The sequence below is a fragment of the Chrysemys picta genome, chromosome 1, assembly GCF_011386835.1.
Source record: "Chrysemys picta bellii isolate R12L10 chromosome 1, ASM1138683v2, whole genome shotgun sequence".
Taxonomy (NCBI): domain Eukaryota; kingdom Metazoa; phylum Chordata; order Testudines; family Emydidae; genus Chrysemys; species Chrysemys picta.
In genome coordinates, this window is record NC_088791.1 from 354,534,264 (window position 1) to 354,561,670 (window position 27,407).

The window sequence follows — 27,407 nt, forward strand, 5'->3', positions numbered from 1 at the left end:
CCCTGCCTGTGAGTACTCGGAGAGGCCTGGGAAAGAGTAGGATGGATTCTTACTACAGCAAAGAGCTTTGGGAAGACGACTATGACTGGGCCTTGGCGGAGGCTGTGACATTGCACTCCATAGAATTTTATGAAAATATGCTAATGAGTGTGAATATAATATAACTGGAATATGCTTCATGCAAAAGGTCTCTTGTAAGGGATCATTACAAAGCTTATAATCTACTGAGTGTGTTCATCCTATTCGTATGTATGTATCATTCTTCTATCTGAAACTAGAAATATGAAATATAACTCTGAGGTCCTACTGTAGTTATGCAAAGTGTGGGCCATTAATGGTGGTTTGGAATCTTTATGGCTCCCATCAACTAGGACAATTGAGAGTAGATGGCTCTGTTTACTTGCGAGACTTCCTGTGAGTCAGACAAGGAAGAATGAAGGCTTGGGGGGGTCTCACAGGTCATGTGACCATGTCACCTGGTACTGGAATCCATCTTAAACCTGGTGCTTTTCCATTTAGGAGGAGGGGTGGGGACCCAAAGAGACAAAAGATTCCTGCCTCGTGCTTAAGCTATATAAGGGGTGGAACATAACAAGGGAGGCTGCAGTCATGAGAAATCCCCTAGCTACCACCTGAGCTGGAACAAGGACTGTAGCGGGGAAAGGATTGGGCCAAGACTAGAAAGGAGTCTAGTCTGTGAAAGAAGTTTATTGGATCATCTCTGAGGGTGAGATTTACCTGCAGAGGCCTAAATGACTGCCCATTGGGATGGGATGGGGGGAGTCTCCATGAACTGTGCACAGAGAAGAATGGGGCTTGCAACAATGGGGTTTCCTGGAGGATGCTGAGTGGCTCAACAGTGTTGTACACTTTTGCATTGCATTACAGGGTCCACTACTAGTGACAGGCCATGCCCATCTCCTCTCCTCTTCACCATCCTCTCTTAAGGATGTTTGCTGTGCGTTCACCTCTCAGCCCCACCTCCCTGCTAGGAGACAGGCGCCTGCTGGTGACTGTCCCAGCTCCTCTGTTTGCATTCAGCACTGTTAGTGTGTCTGTCACTCCATTGCTGCTCCTAGGGGGCTGGAAGGGGCCATCCATGTGACTGCATTTCTGGTGCCCATTCTGCTCACAGGGACCAAGCGAGTGTCTGCCTCCCTCAGCACCAATCCCTTCACAGGGGGCCAGGCATGTGTCTGTGTCTCTCAGTCCAGTTCCACTGAGAGACGCAAGGTGTGTGTCTGCGTCTCTTGGCCCCGTTCCACTGAGAGGCACAAGGTGTGTGTCTGCACGTCTTTGCCGCATAACTCTTACAGGAGCTGGGTGTGAGTCTGCATCTCTCTGTCCCATTCCTCTCAAGGGGCTGGGCGTGTGTCTATGTCTCTCTGCCCCAATCCCCTGACAGCGGCCAGGGGTATGTCTGTGTCTCTCGGCCCCATTCCACTCACAGGAGCCGGGTGGGTGTCTTCATCTCTCGGCTCTGTTCCCCTCATAGGGGCCAGGTGTTTGGTCACTTCTCTGGGCCCGTTCCCCTCATAGATGCTGGGTGTGTGTATGTCTCTTTGCTCCATTCCCCTCACAGGAGCGGGGCCTGTGTCTGCATCTCTCTGCCCCGTTCCCTTTACAGGGGCCAGGTGTCTTTGTGTCTCTCAGCCCTATTCGCCTCACAGGGGCCAGGTCTATGTCTTTGTCCTTTGGCCCCATTCCCCTCAGATGGGCTGGGCGTGTGTCTGTGTCTCTCTGCTCAATTCCCCTTACAGGGGATGGCTGTGTGTCTGCGTCTCTAGGACCCATTTGCCTCATGGGAGCTCGGCATGTGTCTGCATCTCTTTGCCCTGTGCCCCTCACAGGGGCCAGGTGTGTGTCTTTGTCCTTTGGCCCCATTCCCCTCACACAGGCCGGATGTGTGTCTGCACCTCTCTGCCCCAATACCCTCACAGGGCTGGGTTTCTGTCTGTGTCTCTCAGCCCCATTCCCCTCACAGGCACTGGGCATGTGTCTGCGTCTCTTTGTTCCATTCCCCTCACAGGAGCCAGGTGTGTGTTTGTGTCTTTTGGCCCTGTTCCCTTCACAGGGGCCAGGCCTGTGTCTGAGTCTCTCGGCCCCATGGGCCGGGTGTGTGTCTGCATCTCTCAGCCCCATTCCCCTCACAGGGGCCAGGCCTGTGTCTGAGTCTCTCGGCCCTATGGGCGGGTGTGTGTCTGTGTATCTTGGGCCCATTCCTCCAACAAGTAGGGCTGCGCGTAACTTGTAATCCATTTCCCGCCATAGTGTTGCCATCTGTTTCAGGGGATTGTGTGTGAATTAAACTGTGATCTATTCGGGGGAGAGATTGTTTTTTGTGTGGTGTGATACAGCTGTCAAATGGATACCAAACATTAATTAATGTTGTGTATAGGATTACAGTATTATGCCTTTGAATAGTTTGTGGGCTCTGTGATAGTGATCAATATGTTCTATGTTTCAGAAGCCACCAGAAACCAGCCAATTTTCACCTGAGCCTTGCACTTTGGGGTATATTTAGAAGACACAGTTGTTTGAGATCCAGCTGTGCACACCTGATTTCTTCACATTACTTTTGTTGTACAAGAAACAGTTGCTAAAAGCGGTTATAAATTATTGAGAGTGATGGTTGATAGAGATCCACGGAGATCCCCACCAATGAGCCATCCAGAGCCCAGGCTGAGGGTCTAATGGGAGCTGAGAGAAGAGGTTTCTCTCTCACATTTGTCCTTAGAGCTACCACTGAGGTGATCTGATGAGATACTTCCTTGGGCAGGAAGGGAAGGTGGAGCCCACCGGAGTCCAGGGTGACATCTCTATGCTCACATACCAGTGTGAGTGATGGCAGATCATGAATGAGTCTGAGGCCAGGGTGATGAATGTTTTATACTCCTAGATTAAATTAGACAGGCACACACTGCCCAGATTACTTTCTGCTGGAAGATATAGAGCACCCTCTCAAGGATCAGTTTGGTTTTCATCCCATCAACAACAGTGTTTAGCATAGGGGGCGTCAGCAGGTAGAGATTGCCCACCCGGATGTGGACATGGTGCGGGACATTGTGGCCAAAGCGGTGGGTGAGGAACATGAAGAAGGCAGGGATGTAATATTCCAGGATGACACAGAAGTGAGACATGTAGGTGCTGAAGAACTTGAGATGGGCGTCTGTGCACAGGAGCCTCAGTACGGCCTGGAGGATCATAGCATAGGACACGGAGATGATAAACACGTCAAACCCCACCACCATAAAAGCCACAAATAGTCCATAAATGACACTGACTATAGCATCCCCACACGGCAGCTTCACCACGGCCATGTGCTCGCAGTATGAGTGGGAGATGAGGCAACGCTGGCAGAAGGACAGCCTGCGGACAAGGAGGGAGAAGGGGCTCACCAGAAGGACCCAGTGTGCCAGCACCAGGCTCCCCATTGTCACTATGGCTGGAACAGACAGGATGCTGGAGTGCCGGAAGGGCCCTGGGTAGGTAGAGCTCTGGGGCTGTGAATAGTTAAACTTCATTGTGGTTCTAGCTCAGAGCACCTAAAAGAAAGAAATGCAGTTAGAGCTGGAATTGTTTTCACAGCACTGCCCTGGCTTTTGGGGCTACAGTATATCTAGCGTCCTGAGTGATGTGAATAGACAATTCATACATTAAACCTCTGGTTCATCATAAAAAAATGTTCAAGAGACCAAATAACCAAATGGGGCCAATTTTATGGTCTAAGATAAAGTAGTACACTATGAAAGGGAGACATACATACCCCTCCTTTTAGGAAGCTATTCTAATCTCGCAGCAAGTCCATCTGATACAGTAGGTGTGCTTCAAAATATGCCCCCCAAACACTTTCTATTTATAGCACAGTTGCTTACAAGTTAAAAAGCACTTTCTGTGTCACCGAAGATCCAACCCACCAGTTCATTAACGTGTTGTTGTGTACCTTATCTTACCTCTGTTTTGGATGCTACATTCCAAACCAGTTGCCCAGGAAGGTATCTGTCCTAGGATATAGATACGCTTGGAGAGATTAGATTTTATCAGTAAATGTCGATAAATGTCAATTTCACCATTCACACTGTGAAACAGAGACCCCTTGGCAAGGGATTCCCTGTTCTTTGAAAACAATTCTCACCACAGCCCTGACAAACTCACTACACCAAACACAAATCTTACAGGATATTTAACCATAAAAAGTAACCTGAAAGCTCCTAACTTGTCAAGATTCATAATCTTTGTGAGAAGTATGTACAGGTAATATTCAAGGAATAACATATTCATATTGACAGTGTGCTTTATGGGCTTGGAGTAGAAATAAGTAACCAGGAGATACAGTAACGTGTCTCGATGATGGTCCATTCAGGCAAGGAAGAGTTGTCACCCCACCCTGTGTCACTGGTGATGCAATGCAAGGTTCAATTGTTTAGTCTTGCACAATACCAGGACTTTGAATGAAAAACCATCAGAGACAATTACAAACAATCAAAACCACTGCAAAGTGGGGGAAAAAACACCTTTACAGCTAGACAGGGGTTCGCCCTGTCCTTGACTAGAAACAAAAGGCTGTTTTCAATCTAGCCCAGAGAAAGAGACACACTCTGTGTCCATCCACTGAGTAAATGCTTTGCAGATTAAGAGTGTTTTCATGAAAATTTGTTGTGAAACCAGCCAGCTCTGCAACAGACTGAAAGTTGGGCAGGGGTGGGGGTTTGAGAATCGATTTTATTAGATAAGAAAGGTAATTAATGATAATTGTAGACCCACCTTTCCATTTTATGATTTTCTTTTGCATTGTCACCATTTGTTTCTGCCACTCTCTCCTGTTTCTTGTTAAATCTTTTTTCTTCCTTAAATAAACTGACTTTTCTTTTATTACAAGAGCTCACATGTGCCACATGTAATATGGGAGTGGTAGTTTAAGATAAAACCAGTAAACAGGGGCACACTGCTCCTTCAGGGGCAGGGAATCTGGGATGTCTGTGAGTAGCCAGTGTCAGGGGATGTATATCAGAGGTGACTGATTCAAAGGGACTTGGGGACAGCTATTGTTAACCTGCAAGGGGAAGTCAGGGCTGGCCTAGCTCAGAGGAGAGTATTTGAGTAGCTGAAGGGCAGGTAGTGTCAGGGAGCTGACTACCAGCCATCACAAGAGTGATTCCCTCTCACTGAAGCAGGGAGTAACAAGATGACTCGCAGTCCAGAGTGTCCTGAGAACCATCACACACAGACACAAACTGATGGAAAATAGTTCCATTGATGGTAATCAAAATTTACAGCCAGGCTGCTTGAAACCATATGAGCATTTGATTTAAGACTCTTCACTTTGTATATGTTTACATCTGATATCAACAATTTGTGTTTTAACCATTAAAAACTTTAACTTCTTGAATCTCAGTGTCTGCTGTCATTATATATTTATTGTCTGACCCCTGACCCCCAATTTCCTGCAACTGTCAAAATTTAGATCAATAATCCACACACTTCTAGAGACTGCTGCGCATCAGGGCTGTGTATAGTTGGAGCTGTGAGCTGCCACATGAATGAACCCCTCTCCCCACTGCACAGGGTGATCTTTTCCCATATGTGCTCCTGTAAGCCACCCTTCTCCCCTGGTGTAACAGCTGAAGAGACTCAGCTATGAAGAAGTCAGTTTCCCCAAGACCTTTGACTCACCAGCAATCCCCCCTTGCAATAAGACAATGCAAATTCAGCTCATCCAATCAGAGGAGCATGAACCCGGCTCCAATAGCAGGAGACTCCCAGCTGCAGGGCTTGCAGAATGGGAATAGCTTTATATACAGCTGGTAGGTGACCCCAGAGAGGTTCCTCACTAGCTGGTGTCTCCAAGGCTGGCCTTAGGGGTGGGTAGACCAGGCTGCTGCCCGGGGCGTGGCACTCAAGGGGGTGCCATGCTGGTACCTCACTCTCACCTGTCCAGTCAACAGCCAGTGGGGCTTAGAGCCAGGCAGGTGCAGCAGCATCTGGAGAGAGCGGACAGACTGAGCTGGACGGGGGGCAGCTGGACCAGCCAGGTAACTCCTCCAAAGCAGTGCTGCCCCCTCCTCCTGCATTGCCCTGCTCCACTGCCGTCTGCAGACGGCCGTGCTCCTGCCCCCTCTCCAACCCCCTGCCCATGGAGCCGCCCCTTGCTAAGCTGGGGACCTGGAGCCTAGCTCCTGTCTGCTGTGTGTGTTTGTGGGGGGGACACTGATATCGGGGTATCCCTCCCCCGACCTGTGTACCCAGTCTCCACTGAGCTGGGGTGGGGGTCAGAGGGAGATTGTCTGTTCTGGTGTCTCTGGGTCTGAATTGGGAGTTGCCAGCACTGTTCAGGGTCCTGAATGCTCAGCTTAAAGAGACAGTGTGTTGGCACACTCACTCCGGCACCCACTCTCTCTCTCTCTCTCTCTCTCTCTCTCTCACATACACACACAGTCCCCCCAAAACTCAGAGCTCTGCCCCTAGATACTAGACCAGGAACAGGATGAACAGCTCTCAGACACATACCTATAATGTGTAGAAAAATAAACTGTATTATAAGGAGCGATTTCAGTCTGGGAGGCAGAGGCTGGAGGCTTCATGCTGCCACTAGTAAAACATTTGTCAATGTAGAGACGATAACTTTCTAAGACAAAAAACATTGTAACCAACTCAGGATAATTCTACATTGGATTTCAGTTTGATGGATACAGATAAAGTGGATCACTGATGCTTACCTAGGCGCAAGGGATCACACTCTATTTTCAGTGGCTATTTGCAAACAGAGTATAATTATGATGCCCACACAAACCACAGTTCTGCAGTCATGAGCTATGGCTTCTTTGGTTAAAAAAATATCATGGTTGAGAGGAGAAGTCAAGAAACTAATTAAACATTATAAAATACACTAATGAATTAATTGTATTAATTATAATGTTTAATTAGTGAAGACACTAACTAAACATTATAAGTATCAGAGGGGTAGCCGTGTTAGTCTGAATCTGTAAAAAGCAACAGAGGGTCCTGTGGCACCTTTGAGACTAACAGAAGTACTGGGAGCATAAGCTTTCGTGGGTAAGAACCTCACTTCTTCTTGCATCTGAAGAAGTGAGGTTCTTACCCACGAAAGCTTATGCTCCCAGTACTTCTGTTAGTCTCAAAGGTGCCACAGGACCCTCTGTTGCTTTAAACATTATAAAACTCCCAATATATAACCAGTGGAAAAATGGGGAAGATGATATAGGGTTTACAAATCCATTGAGAGGAAATGCAGGCAATCAATAACAGAAGGCAAAGTTATCAATGAAAATATATGGCCAGCAGGGTTAAGGATAATAACAAGGAATTCTTTAAGCATACCATGAGCAAATGAAATGACATTTATCCCAGACCATATCATGGAAACATTGTTATGTAACACAATCAGTACAGAATTAAAGGATGGCAGCATTATTAATACCAAGCCACATGGTTTTATAGAAAACAGGTATTTTTAAACTAACATGATATTGTTTTCTGATGAGATCTCAGGTTTGGTTGACAAAGGTAATTGTGCTGATGTAATATATTTATTCTTTAAAATTTGGAGTTAGTTCTGCATGGCAATCTGATTTAAAAAATCACTTTAAAAGTCGATGTAGCTCATATGAAATGCATTAAAAGCTGGTTAACTGATACTGTGCAAAAAGTAATTGTAAAAGGGAAAGCATCAGCCAATGGGAGTGTTCCTAGGTTAGCGATCTGTTCTTGGGCCACTGCTCGTTGCTGGTAAAATGTGCAGATTATGCAAAAAATGATGGAAAGGGAAACAATGATGGGGTCAACTCAGTGATGCAGACTGACCTGGCTCACATATTCACAGATTGAATTGGCAGACGGGACCACTGTGGACATCTCTCTGACCACCTACATGACCCAGGGCCTAGTTCTTCCCTTCATCCATTTCTGTTTGAACTAGAGCAGAGGTTTTAGGAAAAAAAACATCGGATTTTTATTTTAAAATTTTTAGTGATGGAAAATCCACAACCACCTATTGGTGAATTTGTTCCAATGGTTAATTGCCCTCAATTAAAAATTTTCATCTTATTGGTGGCATGGGTTCATCTGAACATGTGTTCTAACACAAATGTGAAGTCCTACATCTGGGAACAAAGACTGTAGGTTACATAAGATGGGAGACGGTGTCCTGGGAAGGAGAGACTCTGACCAGGACTCGGGAGTCCCAGTAGCTAGCCAAATGAATGCGAACTCCCAGCCCGATGCTATAGCAAAAAAAAAAAAAAAAAAAAAAAAGACAATCCTCAGATACACAAGAAGGAGAGTATCAAGGAAGAGTAGGGGAGTAACATGACCTCTGTGAGCCCATTAGTGGAATACTGTCCCCAGTTCTGTTGTCCACACTACAGAAAGCATGTTGATAAATTGGAAAGGGTTCAGCTCATAAATTAGCACGCCCAGAAAATGTGCAATCGTCAAACCAGCTCTGCAGATATGCCAGCGATCTCACCAACTACCATCCAGTGTCTGACCTCTCCTTCCTAAGCCAGCTAATGGAGAAATACTGCCTCACACCATGCCCTGTCCTGAGCCATGACTGGGAGAGATCCAGGATGCTGCAGCTATCAGGCAGCACTGGAGACAACTTTTTAATGAGCTTCTCAATTAAAGCTCTTTTAGGCCAGGGCTACACTAGAAACTTTTGTGGGAATAGCAATTTTGGCTACAGGGTGATTTTTTGCAATAATTCTAACTGAGCAAAAGCCCTAGTTCAGAGTCAGTTATACCAGCATAAAAGTGCTTTTGCTGGTATCGCTTATTTCACTTGCTGCCCATATAAGCCGCCAGTACACGGGGATGGTTTGCCAGTAGAGCTATGCTGTCTCTGATGGAGTCTTAAAATTTGGGTGAGGTGTGGGACCTAAACTCTTATTTTGTAACTGATCAGATGCTGAGTTTGCAGCAGGGTCCTTTATCCTCCAACGGGGGGTACATGCTCCTCACATTCCCCCAATCCCAGGGCAGGGGGGAATGCCTGACCCTAGCACCCTAGAGCCAGCCCCAGCTCAGAGACCCCTGGAGGCCCTATGGGAGATTCCCCAGTCCCAGCACAAGCCCTGCCTCGCCCCACTCACTGGGGACTTCCTGAGCCCAGCCTCTGGTGTGGGCAGAGACCCACAGACTGTGAAGTCCTCAAGGTCATGCAGGAGCCAGGCTGCTGGGGGGTCCCAGCCCACACCCACAGGCAGAGGTGGCCAGATCCAGTGGGAGTCAGTGGCATTGTGATCAGGTCTATGGTTGCAATGCCACTGAAATTTGCAGCAACTATCAAAGGTTGTGGTTTCTGCAACCAATCATCAGCCAGCGATTTTCTTGCAGCCAGATCTATAAATGACTCCAGGAACGTACAGCACTTGAACGGGCTCCTACAGTTCATGAGCCTTGGCAAACCCTACATGGCTCTTAATTTGTTTGATGATAATGATCTTTCCCCGTTGTCTCCACTTGTCCCCGGTGCATTGGCCTCCCCAGCCCTCTCGGGGCGCCGTACGCTCGGCATGGGGAAAAGCAGGCGACTGTTTGTCAGTCTCACACTCTCTGCTAAGCTGCAGCTGCTCAGGTGAGGCAGAAACCCTGCTGGAATCCACAGCGATGGCTATAAACCGCCCTGCCCAGCGCTCCTCCGGCACTTCACAGAGACTCTCCGGACACCTCCCGCAGGCCCGGGCAGCCCCTGTCTGCTGCGCAGGAGCTGGGTGAGTGCAGGGCTTTGGAGCCCGGAAATGGCCCTGGTTAGCAGCACCTGCCCCACATAACAGCCCAGAGGAAGCACAGAGCTGAGACGGGTGAGGGGGGATCCTGCAGGTTGTCCCAGGCCAGGGAAGCTCAGAGAGGGTCAGGCTCAGGGTTTGGGGAGAGAGCTCTGAGAGCCACATGCCCTGATGATTGCTCTGCTGGAAAGGCACTTAGCCTGGGGGACCCTGACAGTTTAATTCCCCCATAATTGCACAGAGGGGGCTGGGTTATTCAGTGGGGCTGGGCTGGGAAAGATGGAGCTGTTGTCCTGGATTTCAGGGGCATATATAGCCCAGAAAGTGACCAAGGTTGCAACCATATTATGTGCACTCAGCCACGATGAGTTAATAAAATAGAACACCACATAGTTATGGCTTAATTTGGAGACAGGCTTTCAGAAGCAATGTCATAAGTACTGGCAGTTTCGCTAATTAGTATAAAAAATAAAAAAATAAAAACCAAAAAACATCTAAATAGCCTTAACTCTAGATGCCATCCTAAGTGCAGAACTCTGCACTTGTCCTTGTTGTACCTCATCAGATTTCTTTTGGCTCAATTCTCTAATTTGTCTAGGCCCTTCTGTATCCTATCCCTACACTCCAGCATATCTACCACTCCTCCCAGTTTAGTGTCATATGCAAACTTGCTGAGGGTGCAATCCATCGCATCGTCCAGATCGTTAATGAAGATATTGAACAAAACCAGACCCAGGACCGACCCTTGGGGCACTCTGCTTGATACTGGCTGTGGACATCTCTCTGACCACCTACATGACCCAGGGCCTAGTTCTTCCCTTCATCCATTTCTGTTTGAACTAGAGCAGAGGTTTTAGGAAAAAAAAACATCGGATTTTGATTTTAAAATTTTTAGTGATGGAAAATCCACAACCACCTTTGGTGAATTTGTTCCAATGGTTAATTGCCCTCAATTAAAAATTTTTATCTTATTGGTGGCATGGGGAACAGAAACTTGATAAGAGCGTGCTCTTAAGTCTATCAGGCAAAGGTTGAAGAAGAGTCGGTGGCTGGGCGTTGAAGGCAGACAAATTGAGACTGGAGACGAAGTGGAAATGTTTAACACTGAGGGTAATTGACCATTGGAACAATTTAGCAAGGATTGTGGTGTGTCTCCATTACTGGCCATGTTTCAGTCAAGATGGGATGTTTTTCTCAAAGCTCTGCTTTAGTTCAAACAGGAATTCATCCAGGGCAGTCCTATGGCCTGTGCAAAGCAGGAGGTCAGAGCAGATGATCACAATGGTCCCTCCTGGCCATATAATCTACACATTTCTCTAGAGTCCCCTGCAAGATAATATTTGTGTGGGACTCATTCTGTGTCCTTGTCACATCCTGGGTTTCACATTTTGGGTCTGGGCAGGTTGAAAGGAACACAGGAAATTCAAAGCTCAATGATGCTTACTACTCAATGCCACTGATAGGAAATGAACCAGACTCCCTGTGATTCTTTGTACACCCCTATGGCTCTCTCTATAACACTCCCAGAGTCCTTCAGTGCATGAACCAAACCGTTGAGAGTCTGGTGCTTTGTAGCTATAATTCCCAGTGCACTGAACTCCAGTGTGTGACTGGAGAATGGGATGGGCCATCTCCTGCTCCAACCCCACCGGCCTGAGCTCTGAAGGCTTCTGTTAATAGTCAACAGCTGCAGGTTGGGCTCGTTAGCTTCAGCTCTGTGTACAGGGACTGTTGGCCGCTAACTAAAACTTAGTGAGGATTTTTGGTTGGCCCTTTCCCAGTAAAAAAGGAAGGGGGAGGGTCAACAAGAATCCAGAACCCTGAGATTGACAGCCCCCCCGGGGCAATGGGGAGAAGCCAATGCTCCCGGTCAGCCCGATTGACAGGATGGGCAGACCAATGAGGGAGTCAGGGGGGTCCCATCCTCTGTGTGAGTTGGGGCTACCTGGGTCAGAGGAGGGCTGAGCTAAGGAGTTTTGGAATGTTTCGGTCTTTTGCGCTATGCAAGACTCTTCAAATATCTGCAAAAATGTGTAATATTCTGCTCCCTCTGCCTGACTGAGGCTATGTCTACACTACACAGCCTACAGTGGCACAGCTATACTGCTGCAGATGTGCTGCTGTAAAATCTCCCGTGTAGCCGCTCTATGCCAATGGGAGAGAGCTCTCCGGCCAGCATAATTAAACCACCCCAAACAAGCGTCTCCTGCTGACACAGCTCTGTCCACACCAGCGCTTTTGTCGGTCAGGGGTGTGTTTGGGGGCTTTCAGTTGTTCCATCTCCATTATGGGTCCTTCGTTGTTCACCACTGCCCTACTACCTCTGCCCTCTCCTTTGGTCTCCCCACTGGTACAAGGGGTTGTCTTGGGAATTCATGAGAAGGAGGCACAGTCTGCACTCGAAGGAGGGAGGCGTGATTAGAACTAAAGCAGGGTTACAAAAGCTAACGGAGAGCCACGCGCTCCCAGCTGTGTGTCTGGTGCAGCTGCCACTCAATGGCCCATTCTCGCTAGCCCCAATATAGATCCCCGAACAGGTGCTCTGCTCTTAAAGGCTCAGGACGCACTTCTCACAGCCAGGGCAGGGCTGTGCATTTCAGCTGTCTCACACCCACCAAGTAGCCTATGTAACCACCCATTCTTAGTGCTGTTCTTCCCCCATCTCCCCGCCTGCCCTCTTTCTGGTTTGTTACACACAGTAGCTGTGTCTTGTCTGAATTTGATTGATAAGCTCCTTGGGGCAGGATCTGTTCCTCCTTCTGTGTTTGCAAAGGGCCCAGCACAAGGGGCCCTGAACTCGAGCGGGGCCTCTGGAGGCTTCCACAATACAGATAATAATAATAAATTATAGACACAATAATCCAGCCAAATCAGGGCCTCCTCCCTTTGCCTTTAGTTACAGATGAAGGTCAAACCATGCTTGCCAGCTAAAGAGTGTTAGAAATTGAATATAGATAGACACAGCCCCCGTGTTCGGCTTGGACAAGAGAATCTGTTCAGTCTCATTCCAGGGCTTAAAAGCCCAGGCGCTCCGCACCGGAGAACTAGATTAGCCAGATGAGCAGGCAGAGAGTTCAGGGGTGGGAATGAAAGCTCCCTCCAGCCAGGGCATTCTTGTAAAGTTCACACCTCACAGGAGGGGGGAGCTCACAATCTCCAGCTAGTTCTGAAAATGTCAGATTCACCTTGACTCAGGCTCCCTCTTCCAGCCGTTCCTCTGCATCCCACCCAATGTACAGTCCCTGAAAGAGCGGGAGTCCATTTCCCTCTTGGTGTGATGGGGAGACCGTGATTACAGCAGGGAAATAAGGACTCCTGGGTTGGGTCTGTCATCGTGTCTCTCAGTCTGTGTGTGACCTTGGCCACACCTCTCCCTGTGCCTCAGTTTACCTATCGGTATAATGAGGATATGTTCATAGTGACTTTCCTTTGCTAGGAGCTTTGAAGATCCTTCAGTAAAAGGTGCTGCACAGTGTGATGATAGTTACTGGGGAGAAATACTGATCTCTGATCCCTTAGCGACTGCCCCATGTACCTGCAGATGGTGCTAGTGTCTCTCCTCGCCATCTGTCTCCAGATCTGTCTGTCTACAACCTACCTATCCATCCTGGGCATTTAGAGGTATCAGACCACATAGAGACCTAGCCCTTATCCGTAGTTCTCTTACTAATCAGCTATAATTTTTAAATATACACAGAGCAGCCAATTCCTCTCTGACTCAGCACAAAGCCCAAGAGTTCTCATCTCCCTTTGCAAAGGTCCCTTAATTACTGTTTACTGCTAAAGGTGGACAAAAACCACAGAAGTGCAGATTTGGAAACAGAGACATGAGCTAGAGTGAGTCCAGTCTCCAGCCTGTCTGCATCCAAATGCCGCTTCTCCCCTAGAGGCTGAGAGAACCCCCTGGGATTGCACAGAGCTCTATTATAAACAGGGCTCAGCCCTGGGTCGGCTCTCAGCGTGGGATGCTGCTGCAGATGCTGGGCTGAGAGAGGAGTGGGACACGGCTACCTGAGGAGGATTCCCAGGGAAGACATTTCCATCTAAGGATTCACAGGTACCCATCTCTTGTTGAGGAGCTCACCTGCTTAACAAACTCAGTGCGACATGGGTGTGATGGGATAGAGAATAGGTCTGTGGTCCTTTCACTCTGCACAGCCATTAAACATCCCAGGACCCTTGGCACAGGAGATGAGTTTGCTCCAGTATCTCCGGCCAAAATGTCACTTTGCTGTGCCTCCCTGGCAGATGGCCTCCAGCTCTGAGTGGCTGCATTTCAGTTGCACAGTCGATCCTTTAGGATGAAAGGTGTTTGCATTTGAGGTCGTGGCCACACTGAGGCAAAACTCCCCTTGGAGTAAGAAGTGAGTAAAGAGCTGAGGAGCCAGGCGTGTGTTAATACACAGACATTGTCACCTCCTCTTTTTGCATTTCAGGCTATTAATGGGGGGTGGGGAGGGCTGTTACCTGAGTTATATCTCCTGGAAATCATGGAGGTGCTCGGGCTCCTCACTGGAACAATTCTTAGAATTTTACAACATCGGCAACACATATTTTCTCCGAGCTTCATTCTATAATTTCGCTGAACTGTTATGCCTGAAACTTTCAAAAAAAAAAAAAAAAAAAAGATCAGCCGGAAGCAGACACCCAGCATGACAAATTTCCATCCAAACAGTTAATGTTTGGCAAACTTATCAGCAACTGAAAATCAGGTCTTCTAATTGAAGGTGTCAGACAGCCTTCCCTAACGGTAGTGCCACCAACACCACGTACAATATCCAATCCATTTGTGAATCACATTCACCTCTTTGCTCCAATAATGTTTGTGGCAAGGAGGGTCCACAGGACAAATATGGATTATATAAGCAATTTCCTATCAGTGTTATATGTTCAGACTTCCAATGGAATTGAATGTTCCCTTGTTCATGTGTTGTGAGAGACAGTAAATATAAATGCCTGATCTATTTTCTTTATCGATAGATGGATAGTGTTTAAGGCCTGAAGGAGCCATTAGGTAATCCAGTCTCAATTCCTGTATAGCACAGGCCATTAAATTCCACCTAGTTACCCCAGTACTGAGCTCCATAACTCGTGTTTGACTAAGGCCTGGTCTACACTAGGATTTTATATCAGAGAATCATAGAGCCACAGGGTGAGAAGGGACCAAAATGGTCATCTACTGTAAACGCCTGCCAAGATTCAGGGTTTGTTGTGTCTAAACCATCCAGGACAGAGGGGTATTTAGCCTCCTTTGGAAAACCTCTAGCGAAACACCTTCCACGACCTCCAAGGCATCTGTTCCATTGTCCTCCTTTTCTTACAGTTAGGAACTTTTTAATGAGATTTCATCTAAATCTGCTATGCTGTAGTTTGAACCCATTGCCTCTTGTCCTGCCCTCAGTGGCAAGAGAGAACAACTTTTCTACATCTTTGTTATTTCAGCCTTTCGAGTATCTGAAGACCGTTGTCATGTCCCTGCTCAATTTCCTCTTTTCCAAATTCAACATACCCAGATCCTTCAGCCTTTACTCATACGGTTTGTATTCCATCCCTTATATCATCTTTGTCTCTCTCCGCTGGACTCTTTCCAGTTTCTCTACATCCTTCTGATACATTGGTGACCCCTAAATCCTTTTCAGGGTCCCTGCGTTCCATAATACAATGCCTTAGTCTATGGGTCTGTCCTGCCTTCTCTGTTCTGAGAGGATAACTTTGCATTTGACAGCACTAACATTTTGTTTGCATGGGCCCACCTCACCAAATGCTCCAGATCAATAAGTGTGCCTGCCCTGGCCTCCTCATTGTAACCACTCTGCCAATCTTTGGATCATCCAGAAATTTTATCTGCAGTTATTTTCTATTTGCTTCCAGATCATTCATGAAAATATGCAATAGCATCGGGCCTAGAACTGATCCCTGAAGAACCCCACTACAAAGAGCCTCTTTTGCTGACAATGGGGTGGGAGGGAGGGATAGCTCAGTGGTTTGAGCATTGGCCTACTAAACCCAGCGTTGTGAGTTTAATCCTTGAGGGGGCCACTTGGGGATCTGGGGCAAAATCAGTACTTGGTCCTGCTAGTGAAGGCAGGGGGCTGGACTCAATGACCTTTCAAGGTCCCTTCCAGTTCTAGGAGATGGGATATCTCCATTAATTATTTATTATTTTATTATTTATTTTAATGTGCCATTGACGATGGCTTTCTGAGATTTGTTATTTAGCTAGTTTATGGACCATTTAACATGTGCTCTACTGATATTGTAGAGTGTTCATTTTTAATCTGAATGTTTGCCCCTACTAAATCAAATACCTAAGAGAAATGCAAGTCTATTGCATATGTGTGGTTCCCTTGATTAGCCAAACATGTACTGTCTTTAAAGGATGAAATTAGGTTTATTTCACAAGACCTGTTTTCCATAACCCGTGTTGTTGACTGGCATTTATTATATTCCTAGATTTTATTTTGTTAGCACTATCCCATACCAGTTTTCCCATTGTTTCCTAACTTGGACCAATCTTTCTTTTCAAACTTTCTCTTTATTTTTAATAGTTGATGTTTAACACAGTACTTGCCTTTTTTTTTTTTTTTTTTTTGGCTCTACTGCTGCCTGATTGTGTACTTCTGGTTCCGAATGAGATGTGTGGTTGATCCGTCAGTTCGTAACTCTGATGTTCATAACTCTGAGGTACTACTCTAGATGCTGTTTAACACCCTCCTTGACTGCTAATGGACTGGGAAGTATTTCATCACCTCGTGTGATATGAGTACCTCATGCTGCTTCTTCCTAAATGCAGAAGAAAAATATTTCTTAATAACATCTATCTTTTCTGCAACTTTAACAAGTTTCCTTTCTTGCTCTAGAATTTGGCCTAAACCTTTTCTACAATTTCTTTTGTTCTTAATATACTTAATAACATCCTTTTGGGATCCTTAACCCTGTCAAGCATGGATTTTTCCCAGATGTTTTTAACATCTCTCATCAATTTTCACATATTCCAGCTCGCATTGCTTGCTATCATTATGCCATTTCCCCATTTGTTATATATTGCTTCCCCGCCCTTCACAATTTCTCCATTCACTTTGCCATTGAACCAGATTCTTAGCCAAAGCTGTCCACCTCCTTGAATGTAGAATCATGGCTTTTTTAGCTATCTAATAATCTCTTCATAAAGAACTCAAGTTTCATTTCTATTTTTCTGTCTACATTTTTCCTCCAATCAGTTTTGATGAGAATTTTCCTTGGCTTTGATGAATTTTCCCTTTGGAAGCACTAAGTGTTTCTAGATATTACTGGCTGGGAACTGTTCTATGTCTGACAATTTGAATGCAATCAATTCCATTCCGTTACTTTGTTCTCCTCTATCATATGCCCCCTTCTTTTTGTCTTCACTAAACAAAACAGTCGCAGACTTTTCAGTCTGTCCGCATTTGGCAACCTCCCCCATTCTGATAGCCTGACTCAGAAATCTGCTTTCTATCTGTTGTATCCTTTATAGAGACTGCGTGACCACAACTGAGCACATATACAGAGCAGGTTAATCTCCATCCCATTCCTTAGGCATCTGGACATTGTCTTTCTTTTGGCCACTACTGCAAATGAGCAGGTGTTTCCGTGGAGCTGCTATCCATGATGCCCAGGATTTTTCCCTGAGATATGTTTTAGCTGGGATGTTTCCCCTTGGCACATGTCTTGGCGAAGTTTTTTTTTTTTCCACTCAGATTTTGAGCAACTGAGTGAATGGGGAACTTCCTACAGCATGGACTCTCTAGCCTGGCTTTCATTGCATTAAGGAACAATGGTGACTAACCAGTATTCACACTCGTGTTCCCTGCTGGTGCCTATTAAGGTATCCCACACCATGATGTGTAGGAACTATTTACGCATGAAGCACCATCAAATATGGAATTGGAATTGGTAGGGTCAGTTTTCATAATACATTTATCTGAATAATGAGAATGTCATTTTTTAGTGGTGGCTGTTCTCATGGGTGAACCAATCTGCTTCACCCATGAGAACAGCCACCAGTAGTGCATGTCATTTCTCATATTAACATTGTCTCTCCATCCAGGCATTTGTACTGCGACCATCACCCTAGACCCTGGGCATGTACAGGAAGTCAGGAGAACATATGGTACATGCAGTAGACACCGTTCTGCCTCAGAGCTGGACACCTTCTCCCCTACCCCATGTCAGATTCCAACACAACCAAATTCACCAACCCCTCCACTTTCATCCTGATGGGCATTCCTGGCCTGGAGGTGGCCCATGTCTGGATCTCCATCCCCTTCTGCACCATGTCTGCCATAGCCGTCTTGGGGAACTTCACCATCCTGTTCATTGTGAAAAGGGAACCGAGCCTCCATAGACCCATGTACTATTTCCTCTGCATGCTGGCCATCACTGACCTGGTCCTGTCCACTTCCATCCTGCCCAAAATGCTGAGCATCTTCTGGTTCAATACCAGGGAGATAGATTTTGGTGCCTGCCTCTCCCAGATGTACTTCGTTCACTGCTTTTTAGTGATGGAGTCTGGGATCTTCGTGGCCATGGCTTTGGATCGCTATGTGGCCATCTGCAAACCCCTGAGACATTCCACCATCCTGAGAAACCCAATTGTGGCCAAGATCGGCCTGGCTGTGATGCTGCGCGGCTGCATGGTCATACTGCCCCTCGTCCTCCTGGCGAGGCAGTGGCCATATTGCAGAACCAACATCATCCCCCACGCATACTGCGAGCACATAGCCGTGGTGAAGCTGGCCTGTGCCGACATCCGCATCAGTAGTTACTATGGCCTCTTTGTGCTATTTTGTGTGATGGGTCTGGATGTGATTTTTATTGTCGTGTCCTATATCCAGATCCTCCGGGCCATCTTCAACCTCTCCACAAAGGACGCCCGGCTCAAAACTTTTGGGACCTGCAGCTCCCACCTCTGTGCCATCTTAGCCTTTTACATCCCAGCTCTCTTCTCCTCCCTCATGTACCGGTTTGGCCACACGGTGCCCCTGCCTTTCCATATTCTCATTGCCAATGTGTACCTCCTGCTGCCCCCCACGCTAAACCCCATCATCTATGGGGTGAGGACCAAACAGATCCGGGACAGGCTGCTCTGGCTATTTACTTATAAATGGGGCTAACGTTTTTTTCTGGCTCTCAGACTGAGCTCTGTGCAGAGCTGGCTGGTGAGATGGTGCTGGGCCCTCTCCCCCGGATCCCTGACTGGATAGTCAAAGAGACTTGAAACCCTTTCCTGGCCCCACTGTGCTGTGTCAGTTTGACAAATTGGGGAATTGGTCTCTGTGTAACTCAGTAAACATAGAGTTGCCACTTTTTTAATGGCCGGTAACTGGATCCCTGAGGTCCTGCCCTGTGTCTTGCTTCTTCCCTCAAGGTCCTGCCCCCTCCCTGCCTATTCCCCTGGGGCCCTCCCCTGTTGCTCCCTCCTCTCCTCCCCCATCAGTTCGTGGATCGTATCTACATCCCTCCCCTCCCAGCTGGGCTCCCTCTGCTCCGGGACTGGGACGAGAGCTGCTGCAGCCTGACAAGGAGCCTGCAGTGAGTGTGGCGAGGACACAGCACTGGGGCGGACAGGCCAACCATCAGCAGAGAGGGAAGCCAGGAAGCCAATAAAAGCAGCTGAGGGTTGGGAGCAGGGTTGTGTGGCAGGTGGGTGCGATTGTGCGTCATGCAGCTTGTGGGCCCTAGTGCTCAGCTACCGGATCATTGAGTGGCTCTGTTGATTAATGACATGGGGATAACGCAGCTCAGCAGCCTGGCTAAATCGCTTCCCGATGGAATGATGAAAAGTGTCAGCGCGTCTGTTAGAGTCAGCTTCAGCCCCTGGGCAATGAGTGCCCTGGACTCCAGACAAATGCTTATTCTGGATGGGCACTGAGTCTGGCTGGCTGGAGCTCTTCCACTTTGTACCAATAAAGTTTCAGTGGAGCAGGGATTTGAATCTGGGTCTCCCACATTCCAAGTGAGGGCGCTAAACCGCTGGGCTATGGGATATTCTGGAGGTGCACAAACACGGAAACACATGCAAACATACGTACAGTCCCGTGTGCACACACTCACACACTCACATGCACACACACATATGGAGGCATGTACAAACACACACATTCCTGACCTGCAAGGCCCCATCCAGAAGGCGTGGTTTGAGAATGCCTAACACATCAGGCCTGCTGTGAGGAGGGGCAGGGAACAATACATGGGAGAATGCAACCAGATTTGAGGCCTGAGCTAAGACTCTGAGGAGCTTGTTAGTTGTGGAGCAGCATCAGCGCTCCGGTTGCTTTGTGCAGGCTACTGATGGAACCAGAGGCCACTACAGTAGTAGATGAGCTGGGGTTTGAGAAAGGCAGTGGTGCCTAAATTGGGATCTAGCTGTTGGGGTCACCAGCCCCCGCCTTTAGAGGCCTCTCTGGCTCCAGGGTAAGACAGCTGGTTAATCAGAGTTATTCTTTGGGCCAGGAGCTGGCAGGGGATGAAATGTGCAGGTCAGAGCATGGCCCAAACGATGAAATAAAAGTCTATACAATAATGAATGGTTTGGAGACAGGCGCTCGGGAGCTGCTGTTGGGGTCACTAGGCCTGCCTGAGCCAGAGTTCTTCCATGTTTAAACTCTGTCCTTCCATGTTTAACTCTAATCGACCTCAAAAGCCAAGGACAGCAATTGGAATGTGTAAACAGCCAGTTAGTAATTACGACCTTGCTCAAAGCAGGTACCAAACGATAATGATGAGGTTTGCATGTTTCTAGCTGGGGAAGGGGTAATAAACTAAGGATAAACAGGACCAAATAACTGTTTAGGGAGAAGTTACTAACATGCTAGATTTATAGCCCTAGAATGATTTAACAGCTTAAATGTATAAACATGCCTTTGGTAGAGAGGGGATGGGGAGTAGAGGAGGGGTGGTAGAGAGGGGGAGAGAGGGGGGCTTAGTTGTAAAATGTATAAAGAAGAGAGAAACTGGTTTTGCTGGTGTGCTTGATTTGAGACTTGCCTGTCTCCTTGCATCACTTTGAGATCTCAAATAAACTTTGATTGTTTCTCCACCCCGGTATGTTTATTGGCGCGAAGCACTCCGGGCACCGAACCCCACTGTTGCTGTCCTTGGGCCCCTGTGCCGGCAACATAGACCTGGATGCTTCTCTGGAAGATGCTAAGGTTGTTGAAAGCCAAGAGGGCTGGTTGGCGACGCTTGGAGGAATCAGCCAGGTTCATGGATGTCCACCTCTCACTTTTAAAGAACTCTTTCCTCTTTTATTTGTAGAAGGACCAGGCTCCCTTCAGGAAAACAAGTTTTTATCTGCTCTTCCCGTCCTCTTGTGGCTCTAGTGTCCCAGCAGCTTGCCCCGCTAGAACTTGAGAAATGTCCCTTCATTAGGTGGCTAGCAGCTGTCACACCATCATGGGATGAGAACATGGTGTGAGGCTGCATGACTGAATCACTGTTATACAATTGCAATAAATCATGTACGAAGTGTTGGCACCAGGGAGCTACTACCCCTTAATGGATCTTTAATGGCTCCCACTGGAGCAGATTACTAGCATACCAGTGAAAAAAGTCCACAGTAATTAACTTGCATACACTGCAGTTTATTTGAGAAGGAATTACACAAGCAGTAAATGGTTACATGAAGCATCTAACTCCTATGTTAGACATTAAAGAACTATACATTAAGAGAGATACATTTGTCATAACTATAAAGGGAAGGGTAACAGCCCTCCTGTGTACAGTACTATAAAATCCCTCCTGGCCAGAGGCACAAAATCCTTTTACCCGTAAAGGGTTAAGAAGCTCAGGTAACTGGCTGGTATCTGACCCAAAGGACCAATAAGGGGACAAGATACTTTCAAATCTGGGAAGGGGGAAAAGGCTTTCTTTTGTCTGTTCTTTGTCTGTCTGTTCTGTGTGCTTGCTGGAGACAGATCAAGAAGGCAAGCAATCCAATTCAGTTAGAATTAGTAAGTAATAATAAGGAAATGTGTTGGCTTACTTTTATTTTGGCTTGTGATTTTCCTTGTCTAGAGGGAGGTTTATCCCTGGTTTTGTAACTTTAAGATTTTGCCTAGAGGGGAGATCCTCTATGTTCTTGAGTCTTTTGTTATTCTGTAAAGTACTTACCATCCTGATTTTACAGAGGTAATTCTTTTACCTTTTCTTTAATTAAAATTCCTCTTTTAAGATTCTTAAAGTTCTTAAGATCCAAGGGTTTGGGTCTGTGTTCACCTGTACCAATTGGTGAGGATATTATTCTCAAGCCTCCACCAAGAAAGGGGGTGTAGGGGCTTGGGGGATTATTCTCAAGCCTGCCCAGGAAATGGGGTATATGGGCTTGGGGGGATATTTGGGGAAGGTAGGGCTCCAAGTGACCCTCCCTAAATGTTTGTTTAAATCACTTGGTGGGGGCAGGAATAGGGGAGTTTTTAACCTAAGCGGTAGAAATAAGCTTAGGGGATCTTCATGCGGGTCTGTACCCTAAAGTTCAGAGTGGGGAGGGAACCCTGACAACATTCCTCTTAGCGAGCCTCTCATTCACAAACCTACACAAACAGGTCCTGTGCTAGCCTCACAGAGTTCCTGCTTGGCAAACACAGAAGGTGGTTACCAAGTCTATAGATGACTTCTTCCCTTCAGGTCTGGTCTCCTCAGCCCTCTGGTCTGTCTCAGATTCCCTCAAGCCCAGGCCTCGGCTGCCTGAAAACCTCGCTGGCTCACAGTCCTACTCAAACCCATGGCGCAGAGTTTTAGCTACTCTGTCTAGCAGCATTAATTCCCAACAGTAATTTAATTTGCTTGATTTTTATACTCTTTTTCCTCAAAGGAATCACATGTCTTAAAAGCATGCCCATGCTACTGATTTTTACCTAATTAATACTTTAGGAGGAGACTGCAAAGTGGTGCCAACTGAACATTACCCCACATTCACTCCCTTATCAGTCATTCACTTCAGCCCCCTGTGTGATGTCCTTCAACAGCATTGAGATGCCCATGCTCCACTCACAATGTTCTACACGTGTTGTTTGCTTTCAAGTGGACATATTTGCTGACTCAAAGATCAGTATTGATGATACATGCAACATGTAGCAAGTCAGTTTCACCACTGGCATCTGCCTGATGCTAAGAGAAGATTCTGCTCCCAGAATCCTCTTTTGCAGTTCAGTCATATCAAGCCATATTCTCACCATTCATTCAATATGGTCACACCAATTCGGCACCATCCCAACATGAAGCATGTCATATCAGGTGTCCATGGAAAAGTCTAAGTGTGATTATCCTGTTTATATGAATGTATCATCTTTGTGTCTGAAGTTATGATTATTGGCAATGCACTGGTATCTTAAACCTGTGTTGTATTTCTCGGTAACACCCTTCAGGTGCATAAAGCCAGGCAGCTATGTGTTGAGGGCCAACAAGGACACTTAGCTCTCACAATGGACCAGAGAAGAAACACGCCTCTACAATAATATGGTCAGTGATTGCCCTTGTGAGAAATCAAAGCATGTAAGGACATGGCATATGATCATGTGACCTTGGACGCCCACTTGGACTAGTAATTTTCTGGGCACCTGGGGTGTGGACTTTGTTTGGGACTGTAAAATTCCATGCACAGGGAAGAGGATACAGAAGGACCCCTGAGACATCTCCATCTTGTCTTCATTTCCCTGCACTGGGTTTCCAACAAGAAAGCTCTGAACAAGGACTGATGACCCCCAACCTGCTTGGGTAATTTTCAGAGAGACATTTGCAAGATAGCAGTTTATTCCATCACTGATATGATCCTGATCCCTGAACACTGAAAAATCATTTCTATATATATATGATCTGTTAACCATTTATAACTCTTCTTCATTTTTATTATTAACCCTTTAGTTGCAAAAAGCTAACAGAATGTTAGTAATCATAGGGAACGGGATAGATAATAAGACAGAAAATATAATATTGCCTCTAAATAAATCCATGGTACTCCCACATCTTGAATACTGCATACAGATCTGGTCACCCCATCTGAGAAAAATATATTGGAACTGGAAAATGTTCAGAAAGGGGCAACAAAAACGATTAGGGTTGTGGAACAGCTTCCCAATGAGGAGAGATTAATACGATCGGAACTTTTCAGCTTGGAAAAGAGATGACTAAGGGGGGATATGATAGAGGTCTATAAAATCATGACTGGTGTGGAGAATGTAAATATGGAAGTGTTATTTACTCCTTCTCATAACACAAGAACTAGGGGTCACCCAATGAAATTAATAGGCAGCAGGTTTAAAACAAACAAAAGGAAGTATTTCTTCACACAACACACAGGTAACTTATGGAATTCCTTGCCAGAGGATGTTGTGAAGGCCAAGACTATAACAAAAGGCAAATAGAGTGCCCATCTTTAAAAAAGGGAAACAGGAGCACCTAGGGAACTACAGACTGGTCAGCCTCACTTCAGTCCTTGGAAAAATCATGGAGCAGGTCCTAAAGGAAACCATTTTTAAGCACTTAAAGGAGAGAAAGGTGATCAGGAACCATCAACATGGATTCAACAAGGGCAAGTCATGCCTGACCAACCTGATTGCCTTCTATGATGAGATAACTGGCTCTGTAGATATGGGGAAAGCAGTGGACATGATATATCTTGACTTTAGCAAAGCTTTTGATACAGTCTCTCACAGTATTCTTGCCAGCAAGTTAAAAAAGTATGGATTGGATGAATGGACTATGGGGTGGATAGAAAGCTGGCTAGATTGTCGGGCTCAATGGGTAGTGATCAACGGCTTAATGACTAGTTGGCAGCTGGTATCAAGCAGAGTCCCCCAGGGGTTGATCCCGTTTTGTTTAACATCGTTATGAATGATCTGAATGACGGGATGGATTGCACCCTCAGCAAGTTCGCAGATGACACTAAGCTGGGGACAGAGGTTGCCCTTGGGAGCCAGCGGAGGTCACTCAATTAGGGTAAACTGCAAACAGAATGGGGCAGACAAACCCCAAAAGCTGGTGGATATTCCAATACTTAGATTTACCAACCCAGCACAAAACACCTTCTATTGTACCTCACTGATTACTCAGAAGTCCAAACAATGCAGTTTCCTTAAAGTGCCCAGCCTCAGGCCTCCGTCCAGACACACATGCCAGATATGATGATATTACTGAAAATCTTATCTCATCATATAAAAGAAAAGGTTCTTCCAACCCCAAAAGATCAGCCATACATCCAGGTCAAATTATAACGTAGATCTTACCCAAAATACATGCTTATAGTCAATTCTTGTTAACTAAACAAAAAAATATTATAAAAGAAAAGAGGTAGAGTGTTGGTTAAAATATCAATATACATACAGACTTGAGTTTAATTCATTGAGGTCCAGTTACATAGCAGAGATGGTGAGTTTGTATTGGGCCAAAAGAAATATGATAAGGTTCAACAAGGACAAGTGCAGAGTCCTGCACTTAGGATGGAAGAATCCCATGCACCACTACAGGCTGTGGACTGACTAGCTAAGCAGCAGTTCTGCAGAAAAGGACCTGGGGATTACAGTGGACGAGAAGCTGGATATGAGTCAGCAGTGTGCCCTTGTTGCCAAGAAGGCTAACGGCCTATCGGGCTCCATTAGTAGGAGCATTGCCAGCAGATCGAGGGAAGTGATTATTCCCCTCTATCAGGCAGTGGTGAGGCCATATCTGGAGTATTGCATCCAGTTTTGGTCCCCCCACTACAGAAAGGATGTGGACAAATTGGAGAAAGTCCAGCGGAGGGCAAGAAAAATAATTAGGGGGCTGGGGCACATGACTTGCGAGGAGAGGCTGAGGGAACTGGGCTTGTTTAGTCTGCAGAAGAGAAGAGTGAGGGGGGATTTGATAATTGCTTTCAACTACCTGAAGCAGGGTTCCAAAGAGGATGGAGCTTGGCTGTTCTCAGTGATGGCAGATGACAGAACAAGGAGCAGTGGTCTCAAGTTGCAGTGGGGAGGTCTAGGTTGGACAGTAGGAAACACTATCTCACTAGGAGGGTGGTGAAGCACTGGAATACGTTAGTTAGGAAGGTGGTGGAATATCCTGAGAGGTTTTTAAGGCCCAGCTTGACAAAGCCCTGGCTGGGATTATTTACTTGGTTTTGGTCCTGCTTTGAGCAAGGGTTTGGACTAGATGACCTCCTCTTCCAACCCTAATCTTCTATGATTCTATGATTCTATGGTGTTCCTGTCCTCTGTTTGCCAGAAGCTGGGAATGGGCAACAGCATATGGACCACTTGATGATTACCTGTTCTGTTCCTTCCCTATGGAGAACTTGGGAATGGACACTGTTGGAAGACAGGATTCTGGGTTAGATGGGCCTTTCATCTAACCCAGTATGGCTGGTTTTATGTTCTTAGGGGTCCAATTACCAGGAATTAGAAAATTGCCAACCCAGTGAGTTCTTAACATACTGATTTCCCAGTTTGTCATGCTGATACAGCACTGCAAGGCCAGGAAAGGAATAAATGTCTCTTTTACTGTCTAGTAAGTGATTCAGGGAAGAGGGCCCGGCACCATGACACCAGCCAATTTTCTTCACAGAGCTTAGTCTAAGAGCCAGAGGACCAGAAGAAAACTTTAGGTACCTTTATGAGTTAAGAGCTGGAGCAGCCTGTCCCAGATCTGTTTGGTCCTCACCCCATAGATGATGGGATTTAGCGCGGGGGGCAGAAGGAGGTACACGTTGGCAATGAGAATGTGGAAATGCAAGGCCACATTGCTACCAAACCGGTGCATGAGGGAGGAGAAGAGACCTGGTATGTAAAAGGCTAAGATGGCACAGAGGTGGGAACCGCAGGTCCCAAAAGTCTTAAGCCGGGCATCCTTTGTGGGGAGGCTGAAGATGGCCCTTAGGATCTCGACATAGGAAATGGCGATAAAAAACACATCCAGACCCTTCACACAGAATAACACAAAGAGGCCGTAGTAACTACTGACACGGGTGTCAGCACAGGCCAGCTTCACCACGGCCATGTGCTCACAGTACGAGTGGGGGATGATGTTGGTTCTGCAATATGACCACTGCCTCGCCAGGAATGGATAGGGCAATGCGAGTATGCTGCCGCGCAGAACCACAGCCAGGCCAATCTTGGCCACCACAGGGTTTGTGAGGGTGGTAGAATGTCTCAGGGGATCACAGATGGCCACGTAACGATCCAAAGCCATGGCCACGAAGATCCCTGACTCCATTGCTAAGAAGCAGTGAATGAAGTACATCTGGGTGAGGCAGGCATTAAAATCAATCTCCCTGGAATTGAACCAGAAGATGCTCAGCGATTTGGGAAGGATGGACGTAGTCAGGACCAGGTCAGTGATGGCCAGCATACAGAGGAAATAGAACATGGGCCCATGGAGATTCAGCTCCCGATTCACGACGAACAGGATGGTTATGTTCCCCAAGAGGGCTGTGACATACATAGCACAGAAGGGGATGGAGATCCAGACATGGGCCGCCTCCAGGCCAGGAATGCCCAGCAGGATGAAGGAGGAGGGGTTGGTGAAGTCAGTTGTGTTGGAATCTGACATGCAGTAGGGGAGAAGGTGTCCAACTCTGAGGCAGAACGGTGTCTCCTGCATGTACCATACGTTCCCCTGACTTCCTGTACATGCCCAGGGTCTAGGGTGATGGTTGCAGTACAAATGCCT

General features: G+C 46.7%; 1 protein-coding gene and 1 pseudogene across 1 annotated transcript; one reads left to right on the forward strand and one right to left on the reverse strand.

The window, feature by feature from the left end:
- The first annotated feature begins 17,881 nt into the window (after positions 1–17,881).
- LOC101935248 (olfactory receptor 52M1-like) lies at positions 17,882–18,880 on the forward strand (annotated as a pseudogene).
- A 7,459-nt stretch (positions 18,881–26,339) lies between these two features.
- Positions 26,340–27,338, reverse strand: LOC101935529 (olfactory receptor 52R1-like). Its single transcript, XM_065581913.1, has one exon. The coding sequence runs from the start codon at positions 27,336–27,338 to the stop codon at positions 26,340–26,342; it is 999 nt and encodes a 332-aa protein (XP_065437985.1).
- Positions 27,339–27,407: the final 69 nt, after the last annotated feature.